At 37.7% G+C, this 15938-nt stretch overlaps 1 protein-coding gene across 1 annotated transcript in view; it reads left to right on the top strand.

Moving 5' to 3' along the window:
* Nucleotides 1–15938, top strand: part of cfdp1 (craniofacial development protein 1) — a 39509-nt gene that overhangs the window by 4028 nt on the left and 19543 nt on the right. The window contains exon 5 of the mRNA XM_073850896.1: nt 554–682. Within this exon, the coding sequence (XP_073706997.1) occupies nt 554–682 (129 nt within the window). The remainder of the gene's footprint in view (nt 1–553; nt 683–15938) is intronic.

Genomic DNA, 15938 nt, shown 5'->3' with positions numbered 1-15938 from the left:
TTGATGAATGAAAAGATGCAAAGATCTGCATTTATCTGAAATAAAGAAAAATGTTTGTAACATTATACACCATACACTATGCATCAAAAGCTTGGAGTCAGTATAATGTTTGTTGTTGTTGTTTTTTGGGAAAAGAAATTATAGAAACTAATACTTTCATTTACTAAGGATGCTTTAAATTGATCAAAAGTGATGATAAAGACATTTATAATGTTACAAAAGATTTCTATTTCAGTAAATGCTGTTCCTCTGAACTTTCTATTAATCAGAGAAACATGACAAAATTCTACTCAGCTGTTTTCAACATAATAATACATGTCTAAATGTTAGAATGATTTCTGAAGGATCATGTGACTGGAGTAATGATGCTAAAAACTCAGCTTTAAAAAAAGAGACTTCTTTAAAAAAACATTAAAATTAACATCTTACTGTTCATATATATATATATAATTTTTTTTTCAAACATGTAACAGTGGTGTGTTTTTTTGTTTTGGAAGATTTTAAAATGCACAATGAGTATTTATAGCATTATATCTTTTGTTGTGTTCCACAGGGTCACCAAAGAGGTGGACGCAGACTCACGAGAGGCCAAGACTTTTCTAAAGCAGGAGGAGAAAGCTCTGAAGGATGTAGAAGAGCCCTCTGAGCCACAGCCGTCCGTACCGCTCTCCTCTGGATCCAGGTACCACCCCACCCCTTTAGTCCTGCGTTTTGTTGTTCAGATCCTTCTCAGTACATGCGAAATTACAGTTTACAACCACTGTGTCAGTTCATTAATGAAACAGAGTGGTTTTTAATAGTTCTGTTTTGTGTTTCACTGACGCAGAAGTGAATAACTCATTAGCGCTTGACTATAATTAATTCTTTGTTATTGATGTTGTTATATTACAGTAATTAGATGTGATCTCCTTCAGTGGGGTTGGTGCTGGTAAATGGATGGAGACGTCTGTGTGTTTGCCGTGCAGGGCTAGAGGGAATGTCAGACGTGTCATTGATCTCTGACAGCTATGATAGCAACTCTTTGATCCTCTATAATGCCATATCTGCCTGTAGGGAAAACCAGCGGTGACACACAAATGTTTCAGCCGCAGTGTGCGCGGATGGGTTGTATTTCCTCTGATGTTGTTCTAACCCACTCAAAAATGACCCTTGTAGTCCATCTGTGGAGTTTATGCATGTTTAAGAGTTAATCACTGTTGTGATCTTCCTCGGGGTCTTCACTACTTCTTACATAGGGTTATTTTGGACAAACGCTTTCGTCTGTCCTCTGAGACTGTGAATGTTTGCTTAACAGGAAGTCATATTATTTCCCTGCACAGGATATACAGTATGGGGCGTTGGCTTGTGGAGCAGGAAAGCAGCTTGAACCCCACCTCTCTCATCCCTTTATCATCCAAACGTCTGAAAATACTCTGTATTCACTCAGCCTCTTCTAAACTGTCCGTGTCTGGTTTTGATGGCTTTTAAGTGCTTGCATATCATTGCTCAGTCAATGTGACTTTAAATCAGGCCTCTTCAAATTCCAATGGCTGTTTTGCTTCAACACAGCAGGGTTCCTGCTTAAAGTAGGCACTGAAGGAGCCTGAACACAAAGGGTACCTGTCTCCAATATTCACTCGCTTCCCTTCTCTTCCTTTAAGCCTCTTTTGTGTGATTTGAGGTTAAAGGGCTTGAGTCAGCAGTGTGGCGCTCTCTCACATACAGGCACAGTGGCTCTCTGTTTCTCTACTTAACAGTGTCATACTGCGCCTCAATGCAGAACTGCTGACGATGGTAATACACACGCTTCTTCCTTCTCTGGCATTTTTGTACCCTTTCCTTACGCACAGATCTTACTTTGTTACTCTGGTTGGCATAATTGTGGGAAATGGTAATCCTTTACAGTAAAGATTTACATTATTTATTGCATGAGGTATCACAAAGTAATGAAGCAATGACTTTTTGCAGCATTTATTTTTTTAGGTAAAGTTTTGTGCTTTGTAAACATGATAAATATTCGTTTTTAATTTGTTTGATTAAATGTTAAAAATGACCCTGGAGCACAAAACCTCTTAAGTAGCATGTGTATATTTGTAGCAATAGCCAACAATACATTGTATGAGTCAAAATTATCGATTTTTCTTTTATGCCAAAACTTATTAGGATATTAAGTAAAGTTCATGTTCCATGAAGAGATTTTGAAAATTTTCATAAATCATAAATATATCAAAACTTAATTTTTAATTTAGTAATATGCATCGCTAAGAACATTTGGACAACTTTAAAGGCGATTTTTCTCAATATTTTGAATTTATGTTTTTTTTGCCACCCTCGAATTCAAGATTTTCAAATATCTCGGCCAAATATTATCCTATGCTAACAAAACATACATCAATGGAAAGCTTATTTATTATTAATTAATCATTATGACTGGTTTTGTAGTCCTGGGTCACATGCACTACTATTCAAAATTTAGGGTCAGTAAGATATTTTGTTTTTATATGAAATTTATATTTGTATTCAGCAAGGACAAATTAAAATTGATCAAATATGATAAGGACTTTTACACTGTAACAAAATGTGACCCTTGACCACAAAACCAGTCTTAAGTAGCACAGCTATATTTGCAGCAGTATCCAAAAATACATTGTATGGGACAAAATGATCATTTTTCTTTTATGCCAAAAATTATTAGGATATTAAGTAATGATCATGTTCCATGAAGATATTTTGTAAATTTCCTACCGTAAATATATCAAAACCTTATTTTTGATTAGTAATATACATTGCTAAAAACTTTATTTGGACAACTTTAGAGGTGATTTTCTCAATATATATATATATATTTTTTTTTTGCACCCTCAGATTCCAGATTTTTTAAATAATTTTAAATAATCTTTCTATTCTAACAAACCATACATCAATGTAAAGCTTATTTTGTCAGCTTTCAGGCAATGTATAAATCTCAGTTTTAAAAAAATGTACCCTTACGACTGGTTTTGTGATCCTGGGTGATCCAAAGTATCTCAAATGTTGTTTCTTTAAACTTTATGAAAAAATCCTGAAAAAAAAACACCCCATCATATTAATAGAAAAATATTAAGCAGCTCATCTGTATTGAACGTTGATGATTAATGTTTCTTGAGCATAAAATCAGCATATTAGAATGATTTCTGAAGGACCATGTGACACTGAAGACTAGGGTAATGGCTGCTGAAAATTCAGCTTTGCCATAACATTTTACATGTAATTAGATAAAAAACCGTTCTTTAACTTTGTAATAACAATTTATAATATTGCTGTTTTTACTATATTTTAGATCAAATAAATGCAGCTTTGGAAATTTCTTTCAAAAACATTTTAAAAATCATAAATAGCCTCAAACCTTTGAACAATAGCGTGTGTAGAAATTAACATTAATTATTGCTGTTAGTATTGTTCATTGATAGTTTATTATATCTAATGCACTAATTAACTAACTAAACTAATGTCAGTTAAAATCGATATTGTAACAACCCACTGAACTAGAACTTTTAACGTTGAACTTTTATGTTGATTCTTGGTTTGCCAAACGGACAGAGACACACTTAATGCTCAGTATTGATTAATCGGATAAAGAAACCAAATTTAATGCTCGGTATTATATTAAAACTCTTTTTTTCCCCCCTCTCTATACAGCGGGCTTCAATACCCCGGATTCCATCCAAAGTTGCAAAATTAAATTATGCACAAAATTGGAATTGGAATCGGAAACATACGAGTTGAAGACAACAAACTCGTCACTTCCTGATAAACTGGCACTAGATATCACCAAGAAAAGTAGGAGAAGCCATTGAATATAATCATTTTCATATATAATAAATTACTTGTGCCTCTGAGAGAGCAGACGAAACGCACAAAATTGCGGTCACTGCTTTCGGAGGTGGGTGCCAGCTGTTTGGGAACACAGTCTTGTAAGACAGTCCTGGAAGGCAATTATACGGGAATACTTTGACGGCGGACTTTACTTTATCCACATTAACCCTTTTTCACACAATTCAAAAACCACCTCAAGCGAGCGTAAAACCTTTTTGCCAATCAAGGGATTTTTTTTGTTTTGTTTTCATAGAATTTCTTATGCAATACTTGAAAATGCACATAAAACAGGCAGTTGGAAACTATTGATAAGCTATTGATAAAACATAGAAAAAATAATTTTAGTGCAAATCATTTTTAAAGCCATTCTTGCATTTTGTTCCTAATTTAATAGAATTAGGAACAAATCATTCTGCTTGTTTCATTAAAAAGGCCCAGTCATTCCCAAAAAAGTTGAAAATACAGTGCAGAGCCTGTTTTTCAGCAATTCACATTTCTGAAATGATGTTAAACAGCTCTTCAGTTTCTTTCTCCCTCCACACACACAGACTCACCTCGACCCTCCATCTGTTGATTCTTCCCAGCAGCCCACTGGTGTGTGAACAGGGATCAAAATGAACACACGCCAAGTGCCAAAATGCAAGGAAAAATTGGATTTGGCAAGTAAATGGAATGTATTTCCTCACCAGTTGGCTGGTAACTTTATTAGGAACTGCAACATTGCTAGGTTTAATTGAACTGTAAAATGTTAGTCTAACCTTTTTTCCTCTGAAATATGTACTGTTATAGTTTATTTAGGATGCATGGATTTTTCATTCTTTCCAGAGCTGCATGTAGCGAGCGACCATAAAATGGAAACAAATGGTTGGTAAGAAAATTTAAGACCTGTACATTTTCTTTGGCAGGTAAAATGGCAAAAGTTAATTTTGGACACTGTGCAAGTTTGCATGAACGTGTGAATGATAACTTGTTTTGTGAGCGCCATTTGTGTGGACACCACAGACTGATGTGACCTCACTGCTAGTGGTTCAAGTGTTGAGCAGCGTTGTGTAATTCTGTGTCGTCTAAGTGCTATCGATCACAGAACCAGACAGATTTACTGATGCTTGTTCTGAGCCCCAGTGATGGCTTGATTGATTGTCTAGTGTCTCTGTGGTCTTATCACAGAACTTGACTGACGTTGAAGCTGAGCTCCATGTAAGCGCCCAGAAGTACACAAACAAATCTGTACTTTAAGGACAACGGTTGCTTCATCAAAGCTTACGTATTCACGTACGTTTATAAGTGCTGGTTGCACAGCACACACTCCGAGTCGGAGAGAAGTCTGCCCTCTGTCTTCCTGTTTCTGTTCTGCTTGGCTTCCCGTCAGCTTGCTGTACGTGAGTGAGTAACCCAACATACAGCAGTTCTGGGAAACCTTTGTGAACGTCCACTTAAACTAATGATTTCCACATGCGCCAGTCACGGCTCTGCTTTTCTAATTATAGTGCCTCATCTCTAGGACCCTAAAAATAGGGCCTTGCTCTCCATTATTACAGAACAGTCACACACCTCGCTCTTCGTCGGGTCAAGCAGTTCATCAACTGTAAAAGAGACTGTACACTGTGTGATTGTGTGTGTACATGTGGATGAACAGTTTTTGTCATATTTTGTTATATCAGGGATAGGGGTGGCACGGTACATGGAAAAAAAACGAACCGTTTGGTTCGCTCGTCTCGGTTCGGTGCGTGTGTGCGTCACACGGTTCAACGCATGCGCAATGTAGCCTCGTGCACGTAGTGAGTGTCCTTTTTGCGCGAAATAAGAGGTGTGTGTGGACATACAGACAGTAAAAGTGGTGTGCTGCAGGTTACGTCACGTGTAGAAATGGGAAGTTGGAGAGATAAGGAAGGCTGCCCGGAGTTGGAGGATGCACCAGCGTCGTATAAGGGGCCGTTCACATGTAGCGTCTTTTACGCGCTCATGTTCGTTATTTCGAATGTGGACGCGCGGTATGCACGCTCATAATGGAAGCGACGCACTCGTTTTTTCCAGGCGCGTCTGCGCCGCATCGAGATAAAAACATCTCAACTTTTCAGTATGCCGCAAGCGCACTGCAGGTCATATGACATGAACCAACCAATAACTTGTTTAAAAGACAGAGCTTAAAGAGTTCCTCTCTTTTTCTTTTAAAAGATACTATTTTTGTAAGAGCTACACTGAAGTTGGCTCTTTGATAAATGCAAGTTAATTCTTCAGTTCAATCTTTATGTGCAAAAAAGCACATAAATTCCTGTAGAGATAGCAATACACATTCTCCTGTTATTGCCAAATGAATGAAAAGCATGTCATCAATATCTTCTCTCTTGATGTATCAAGAGAGAAGACATTGATGAAATCTCTCCTAGCTTTCCTCAGAGATGGTCCCAATAATGTGCTTAAAGTCAAGTCAAATTCATGATATAACTTTTTTAATACTGTATCCTAAATTGTGGATAATTAAGCTGTATATCATATGCTGAAGTACATTTCTGGAGTGTTAAAGATTAAAAGAAAAAAATAACAACAACAACCGTACAGACCCGAAAACCGTGATACAAACCGAACCGTGGGTTTTGTGAACCGTGCCACCCCTAATCAGGGATGTCAGGGATGTTTCCTCAGAGGAGGTAGCGCCTCCTCAAAATATTGGAGAAAAAAATTGTAGTACAAAAATGAAACGTTAAAAAGTGTATAAATAAATTGTATTTCTAAAGAAACATTGTCCAACAGTGACGCCAGAAGGTAAAGTTACAGCGGGAGTCTCTCACACCTCCCCTTAGCCCATTGAGTTTTAACAGACCCCCTAAAGTGTGCATTAAGATGGGGAGGTAATTGATTGGTAAAAAAGTAAAAATGACTGGTTATGTGACTGGTTATGTTCGGCTGTGATTGGTTAATGTGATAAATCCCACCTCTTGTGTTCATGCTTTCTAGTTCTCAATTTTCTCATGCTCAGGGCATGGGATTACTGAATAATTGCTTCCATGCCGATGAGTAAAACTCAGCTGTTCTGTAGTACTTTAGACAGCAGGGAGTTTATGCTATGTTATCTCTTCCATCATAATTCTCTTAGTTTTAAGTCACATTCTGTGAAACATCAATGCATCATGTCTTGTGCTGTTTTTAGAAACATGGGTTAAGTGCCTTTCTCAAAGGCACAGTAGTCATAGCTGATGATTCCTTTATTATGGGACTCAAAATAGTAACATTTCTGTTTTTAGCCCTTTTTCCACACAACCAAAAATGATATGGCCTAATGAAATCCACAGCCCAATGTTATAATCAGGGGTGCACATAAGTGGTCCGCAGGTCTGCATGCATGACCAAATAAGATGTGTAAATAAATTCAGAGCACGCATTTGCGTACTGACATGGTTGAAGCTGTAAATGCACAATTACAATTTTAGATCGACAAACTGTAATACTGTTTAAGATTTCTATTCGAACTGAAAGCATAATTCTAGGCTATTCGCTGCTGTTTTCAAAGCACAATGCAAAAACGTGACATTTCATTCACTGACGCTCTTCACTAAGCACTCTTCAATTGGAAGTGTGTATTCTTGCCGGCAACCCGCCAAAATGATATTGTCATTTTATTTTTAGGGTTACTATAAAATAATAGTATTTTTATTTAATACTCCCTTTTTATTTTAAAACAATAGTATTACCACAGTTTATTATTTTATTCATTATTTTATATATAAAAACCTAAAAAATAAAGTCCAATGATATTATTATCACTATTATTAATTATTTTTTTAGTTATATTTAATGGGTCACACTATAGTGTGAGGACCAAACCAAATCTCCAGGTGCTCTTATGAGAACCAAGCTAAAAAACTTATGTGCACCCCTGGTTATAAGCTCTATGCTCTATCACAGGCAAATTTGCATAAGCAGCTTGTTATTCAGACCAGAGATGATCTTCGTTGAGAACTTTTTGCTCTTTAATGCGAAACATACAGATCATACAGTTTCCTATTGAAATGACTAGGCTTTTTTTGGGAAATAATGATAAATGTGGCAAGTTATGTGACTGCACCTTAAAGGGTAGTTATCCAAAAATAAAAATTCTGTCATTAATTACTCACCCTTGTGTCCTTCCAAACCTGTTAGACCTTCGTTCATCTTCAGAACACAACTTAAGATATTTTTGGCAAATACAGGTCATTTACCATAAAAATATGATGTTTTTCAACGTTTATGAATGTTATAGTGCTAGCTGTGGTCCAATCTCCCTGGAACTTTGCATGCTTGTTTAGAATCACCTGTCGCATGTGTTCACCAGGTTTTGTGAAGTTGAGTTTTCGTTTAGGCTTTACAGACTTCTGGGTATATTTGGACGGGTCCCTTTCTAAACGACCCTGTTAAAGCTTCCTATAGGGTAAAATCTTTTTTTTTTTGGATAATTATTGATCTAGAGAGCCCAGAGAATTGCGCTGCAGTGTTGTTTTGTAAATTGAGTGAATAATCTTAGACTAGTTAATAAAAGTTAGGTGTTTCTAGAGACAAAGTTGTTCAGAAAAAGTTGTCTATTGTATGATGCAAATATTATACATTTGTGTGAAAAAACGTGCAGTATATAATTATTTATGCCTTTGAAAATGCGATATCAAACCCCCACAAAGTGGCCAATTTCTTTTAAATTTCTTACAGACCTATAGGGCCATGAGTCAAACAGGCCCACCAAGTTTTGTTCCGATCGGCCTCCGTTAACCTTGTCTAATGGCGCTTTTCCACTACACAGTACCAGCTCGCCTCGGCTCGACTCGACTCGGCTCTGTTTGGTTTTCCACTGTGTAAAAGTTGTACCTGTACCTCTACAATAGTACCTGGTTGTCATAGCGACGCTGCAAGAAACTGCCGTGATGTAATCTTCTACGCGACACACACCCGCTGTCTGCACCTCCTCGTTTGACCACGGCGTATTCTTCCGAGTTGCCATAATATGTAATATTGGATATGTCACGCAATCTCTGGCCAAACTTTTTAAAAATGGCGGGGTTATTCTGGATACTATTGCTGGCGAAAAAAAGTACCTGGAAGCCGGTACAGGTACAACTTTTACACAGTGGAAAACCAAACAGAGCCGAGTCGAGGCGAGCCGAGGCGAGCTGAGGCGAGCTGGTACTGTGTAGTGGAAAAGCGCCATAATAGTCTAATAAAACCTCATCGCCCAATGTCAGCCATGTCTTTTGAGATCGGCAAATGTCCTCATAGACATGACGAAGAGTCGAAAGTTTAACTTTATGGACAATTATTGATATTCATTCTCCAGAGAATCTTCCTGCACTGGTTTGGTTCTGATTGGATAAAAAACCTAGGAGTAGTTAAAAAAAGTGCTTTAACCAACTGAGCTAATGATTCTCTCGGCATGAAATTCAAACTAACAATCTTTCCGTTACCAGCTCAGATCTTTAACTACTTCAACACTTCACCCTCCCACTTATAATGAGGTCAAAGTGAGTAGAGGGAAGCTTGTTCTGGGTCTAAAATGGGGAAGGCCGCTTCAGGATTTCATTAGCAGACCTGAAATGACCTGTTCCCTGTCTCCTCGCAGCTGGACGCCGTGTCAGCCGGTCCTCACGCTATAATGAATGCATGTTAACTGAAGTGAGGGTTCGATATCACGCCCCCTCACCACCGGACACATCAGAGCGCCGCTGCCGTGTGCTCTGTCTCCCAGCTAATGCTTCTGACAAAACCAGGCCACTCTTCACTCCCCTGGCATCTAAAAATGTGCCGTGGCCCGAAAGAGATCAGGCCACACAGTTTCCTGTATGTCAGTGTGTGTGCTCCTGCTAAAACAGATGCAGATTCCCCAAGTGGCTCTGTGTTAAACAAGAGATCACAGAAAGGCATCGTCTCAGGAGGTGGTAAATGTGTGGCAACAAACTGCGGTTGCGTCTCATAGTGCATTCAGCTGATGTATATTTAAATCTTTTAAATATTTGCTTCGAAAAGATATTTTCTTTATTGGCATCTGTGGTTCCATGAAGAACGTTTAACATCCATGGAACCTTTCCATTCCACAAAATGGTTCCTCTGCAAAAACCCACTTTTGGAACCTTGTTTTTTAAAAAGTGTTGAAACCGTTGCGATGACCTACAATCAAGCTTCAGCTCTGAATGTAGAATCACACATGAAATATTAAGAGTGTTTACTTCAATATTCAAAGCAGCGCTTAACATTTTTTGGGGGAATTCACCACAGACACACTTAAAATGTCAAACCAGCTCTTGGTGTTTAGACACTTTACCTCCCTCCTGTTTTTCTGTGGTTCCTGAGAGCTCCATCAGCTTCCATTCAGCCTGTCAATGAGACACAACTAGACCACTTCAGTCCTCGACAGGCCTCATCTTCAAACAGCAGGGTTTGAGACGACTCTTGCTTGTGCCAGGAAGTGTATTTCCGTCCTCACTGACGTGCAGCTGCAGAGCTTCAATAGTCTAAACGTTGAGGGGAAAGTTGGGTAATGCTCTTCTCTTCAATATTGTGAGAACAGATGGGGAACATCAGTTTGGGGTCCACTCAAGACCCCACATTTCACTGCCCCTGCCGGTTTCCCCTAAAATACAAAGAGAAAACACTTTCAGGAAGGAAATGATCCTCGTTAGACACAAAATGGCTGGAAGTGATTATAGTAACTCACTCTTATCGGTTATGCTGATATAATGAGAGCGTAATTAGCTAAGGAAAGCTTTATGGATTTGTGCAACTACCAAACTGGCCTCTTTGCAAAGTATGGTAATATGTGAGTGGAATGAGGATCGGAGCAGTACGTGAGTGAAAGAAGAAATGCAGAGCAAGGAGCAGGCAGTGGCTCTGAAGATGGGAAATGTACTGACAGCTTGGAACTGGGACAATTGTAAGGTGAACAAAGTGTGACAGCCTTGTGTTCACGGGGCAGAGACAGACGAGTGACAGATACACGCACATACAGCGCTCTCAGTGCTGATTTAATCAAAGATAATTCTTTTATCATTGCTGTTTTCAGTAGATGTAGCTAACAGATCACCCAGTGCTTATTCACTGACAGTATTTTCTTGATCTGGCAAGCTCTGATCTGATTGCCTGACTTTGCAACAACTTGGAGTAATAAAGACGCACAAAGTTTTAATGATACTATGAGAAGAAGTAATATGAAGATGAAATAACTTGCTGAATTTCATGTTTGTAGCAGGTCCACAGTTTTCAGGTAAAGTTACAGCGGAAGTCAACGTCTCTCTCGTCCCCTCTGAGTCAACTGAGTTTGGTGGGGGGTAATTGAGAATAAATGGGGGAAAGTGACATGAGAGGAGGCAATGCCTCCATTAGGATGTGATTGAATATGACTAGTTATGATCGGCTGCAATTGGTTCATATGATTAAAATCCCGCCTGTTTGTGCGCGTTCTGCATTCGCAAATCAGTCTGAATGAACATTATAATGGCATTAATGGGAAAACTAATTTTAAAAACTAAGTAAACAACTCGCACACCTAGATATAATAAATTTGTTACGTCAAAATAAGCCTTGAAATGGCCTGAAAACATGATCTGAGTTTTTAGTGAGTAATCTATTTTTAATAAAGTAAATTTCCTTGTCTGACCAGTATTTACAGAGCTTTGATGACTGATAATTTGAAAAATTAAAAAATAATTAAAAGTTAATTATTAAAAAGAATAGCAGCTAGTCACTTTATTTATACATTAGTCATTGAATCACTGACTCACCTGATTTATTAAAAATTTAATAAATTTGGACTTTATTCTCGTAGTATTTTATTGTCGTAGTGTTTCGACTTTTTTCTCGTAGTATTTGACTTTATTCTCGTAGTATTTCGACCTTAATCAGTATATTTTTCGACATTATTCTTGTATTTCGACTTTATTCTTGTAGTATTTCAACTTTATTCTTGCAGTATTTCGACCTAATGCTCGCAGAATTTCAACTTTATTCTCATAGTATTTTGTGAATAAAGTTGTAATATTACAACTTTTAATCTTGTAATCTTAGATTTTAATGTGGCACTAAAACGGCGTCATACAATACGGAGCAAATACAGACAATATTAATAATATTGGGTCTAAAATGTAACTCACGAAATAAACTAGTTTGTCGAAGGGTTGTATAAAGTATGCAGTCATGTAAATGTTACTTAACTATATTGTATGTTATAACAATAAGACAAACTCATTCTGTAGGGCCATTTTTACTATATCTTGAATATTTTTGGCATTTTAACTTCATTTTAATAGGATATAATGTAGTGAAAGCGTGCACACTCAAGGAATTTTCATAGTTTGGTTTTTGCAAGGTGAGTGATGTACTCAATAATGAGAGCTTGCAACAATTACAATATTTTTATAGACAATAGCATTGCACCACATGAATAGAGAATATGGGTTTCTGATCTGTAATTAACTGCCTAACAACAACCCAGAACACCCTAGCAACCACTTTGAATGTTTTAGCAACCAAATAGCAATGTCCTGGCAACCACCCAGAACACCTGCTAGCATCCTAAAAGCAGGTTTGGCGTGAGTCATTCACAGTTTTTGTCTATTTTTGTGAAAATATAATAGTCCTCCTATTACCTGCTGGGTTGTATGAAGTAACAACGTGAGTGTATCCAGAAAAGACTGACAGTTTTCCACTAGGACTGTGTAAGTCTTCAAATGAGTTACTGAAGTCTGAAGCCAGTTTGTTTGTGTCTTCAGGATGCATTTCCTGCATTCCAGTGTTTCCGCGTCTACGCCACGTCTTGTCTAAGACACACGTGCATGCACATATATACACTGATATGCACAGACCTCACAGAATACAAAGGCCTTTCTTCAAAAGCCCAAGGCCGGTCTTGTGTGCACACAAAAAAGTCGCACACTCTCAGAGAGGATCCAAAGGACAAACCACACATATGTTTCTCAGACAGTTTCCCCAGCAACTACTGGCGAACACGTGAAAACAAAATCTGTCTGTGTGTGTTTGAGATGTAAGGTTTTATCTCTTCTCATGTCTCCTTACATCTTTCTCCTGCAGAGCTCAGTTGAATTCACAGTTGGGCTCAACACTTTGTCCATCTGTGCTGAAAATATCTGCACTGTTACTTTAGGGGAAAACTGGAGGAGAGAGGAACTGGTTCCTCATGAGTTCACCCTGGATTAACAATTTCATACTGTATATTTGTAAACCTGGTTTTAAAGATTTAAGTATAACCTTAAATTCAAATTTTGCCTCATAACCATAACTCATAACTCTTTGCAGAATTTATTTTGCAGATTTACTCATTTTATCATTTTACAATATCTAAATCTGTGTAGACTCAACTTTCCTGTAAACCTAGAATAATCTTCACATGTGACCCTGGACCACAAAACCAGTCATAAGGGTCCGTTTTCTGAAATTGGGATTTATACATAATCTGAAAGCTGAATAAATAAGCTTTCCACTGATGTATGGTTTGTTAGGAAAAGGCAATATTTAAAAATCTGTAATCTGAGGGTGCAAAAAAATCAAAATATTGAGAAAATCACCTTTAAAGTTGTCCAAATGAAGTTCTTAATGTATATTACTAATCAAAAATTAAGTTTTGATATTTACAGTAGGAAATGTGCAAAATATCTTTGTGGAACATGATCTTTACTTAACATCCTAATGATTTTTGGCATAAAAGTTAAGTAATTAATAATTTTGACCCATACAATGTATTGCTGGCTATTGCTACAAATATACCCATGCTACTTACGACTGGTTTTGTGGTCCAGGGTCTCACATTTGCATGTTTACAAAGTTCATAATATTGGACAATTGCAGTATGTTACATGTTTAAATAATTTCTTGTCAGTCTTTAGAAATGTCACATTGATCTGATATGTTTTTTTTAAGTCTTTTAAATTGCAAAATTAATACAAAAAAAAAGGCAGAGGAGTGTTATCTACCATTGTTTTTTTTTTTTTTTTTTTACTTTTCTTTAGATGCTGAAACTAAACTCAGCAGGTTTCTGTCTCTGTTCAAAGCATATGAATAATTAATCAGACAAGTATTGAGGCAGTTTGTGATTGGTTGGCTGCATTGCAGGGATAAAACTAGTGTGAGCATCCTATTTATAACAAAGAATTATGCCTGGGGTTAAAAGTGTCCTTAACCCAGGCTTAAGCAAAGTATAAAATCTTTATGGACTCATAAAAGACATTGTCATATGCAAAATTGAAAATTTGAAGCCACAACTACCTAACACTGTACTGGCTGTATTAAACGACACACTTAGGCTGTGATACTCGCAGTGTTTTACTCTCTAGTGCAGGGGTTTTCAACCTTTTAGTTAAATTCCTGACATGGCTAACCGTTAATCATCCTCCACGGTCCATTTTATTTTGAACGCCAGACTACTTAAAGGGATAGTTCACCCAAAAATGAAAATTTGATGTTTATCTGCTTACCCCAAGGGCATCCAAGATGTAGGTGACTTTGTTTCTTCAGGAGAACACAAACGAAGATTTTTAACTCAAACCGGTGCAGTCTGTCAGTCAAATAATGGGAGTGGATGGGCACCAAACCTTTAAAAGTAAAAAAAAAAAAAAACATGCACAGACAAATCCAAATTACACCCTGTGGCGTGTGACGATACACTGATGTCCTAAGACAAGAGACACGTTTTTTTGTGAGAAACCCATCCACTGCCATTATTTGGCTGACAGACTGCACCGCTTTGAGTTAAAAATCTTTGTTTGTGTTCTGCTGAAGAAACAAAGTCACCTACATCTTGGATGCCCTGGGGGTAAGCAGATAAACATCAAATTTTCATATTTGGGTGAACTATCCCTTTAACTCGATCGCACCAACTCTGCTAATGGCTGCCTGACAATTAGCTGCGGCCTTAATCAGATTGCCCCCTAGTGGAAGCCTAAAACATTGAGAGCTCATCCTTATAATTACTCGGGTGAACGAGTCAGATTCTCGCGCCCCCCTTTGCAGGTCCTGGCGCCCCCCTGGGGGGGCCCGCCCCACAGGTTGAAAACCACTCTAGTGCATTTAGTATCCGTTGTTTTTGACCAAAGTAATATTTCAGTGAACAAAGTCTTTATTAAATTTAGTGATTTTTTCTAAACCACCATCAACAGAACCATTGTGTTTTGTTTGTTTAAAAGGCTGCTTTGCAGAACATGCTCTTGAAGTGTTGCCATGTCTACTTATTTTAAGCAAAGCTTATTAAGCATCTTTGGATTTGTTTAGACTCATCTAATGAAGTGATCCATTTTAAGGAGTTAATAAAGTAAGCTGGTGCGGATCTCAATATTTTGCTATGTAGCTTAGATTTAAGGTTGGATTTAATTTGTTCTTATTTGCCATTTTTGAAAGATCTGGCAACTCTGAGTCAAGACATACCTCCTTCCCTGTGATTTTCTGCACCACAACTCTGATATGCACTTAATTTAATTAATAGCTATTTATTCTGTTTAGTTCTGTACACAATGCATAGATTTTCTGAAAATGTGTCCCTACCTGCTTTTTTGGTTGAAGTTCGGTTGTAGAGTGCGGTTATCAAAGATTGAGCACTAAAAGGTGAATTGACAACCGAATTTTGATGCAGTGTGTACATGAGTTTTTTTTAGAAATGTGTTTTTACCGAATATTTAGACATAACACATTTGTTTGTGTATATGAAAGACACAAATCACAGCTTAGGGGCTGGGTGGGGCTATTAGTGTCACTAAGTCCAGGTGGCTGATCACAGGGGCCAGGGGCCCGGAGCGTAAAAGGTCTTTGAACTCTAGGTCTTAGCACTGCAGGTGTGTTTACGTGAACGTGTGTATGTTCATTAGTCGCCAGTGAGCAGGTGTGCTGCTCATTGTTCACAGAATGTAAATCTGTCGTTCATCATGTTAAAGGTGGAGCAGAGATGCTCAAAACCTCATATTACAACTTAAACAGCTCTTTGAAGATTAAAGCAAGAGAGAAATGGGACCTTAAAAGCAGAGATGATGAGAATATCATATTTAAAATAAACTTAAATCTCTTAGCCCATAAATCATTTGTATGTGACCCTCCTTCACAGGAAGTGAGGCAAATGACAGTGTAGAATTTGCATGGTCCACACATGG

The sequence above is a fragment of the Garra rufa genome, chromosome 11, assembly GCF_049309525.1.
Source record: "Garra rufa chromosome 11, GarRuf1.0, whole genome shotgun sequence".
Lineage (NCBI taxonomy): Eukaryota > Metazoa > Chordata > Actinopteri > Cypriniformes > Cyprinidae > Garra > Garra rufa.
This window is presented reverse-complemented; position numbering and strand designations above follow the sequence as displayed.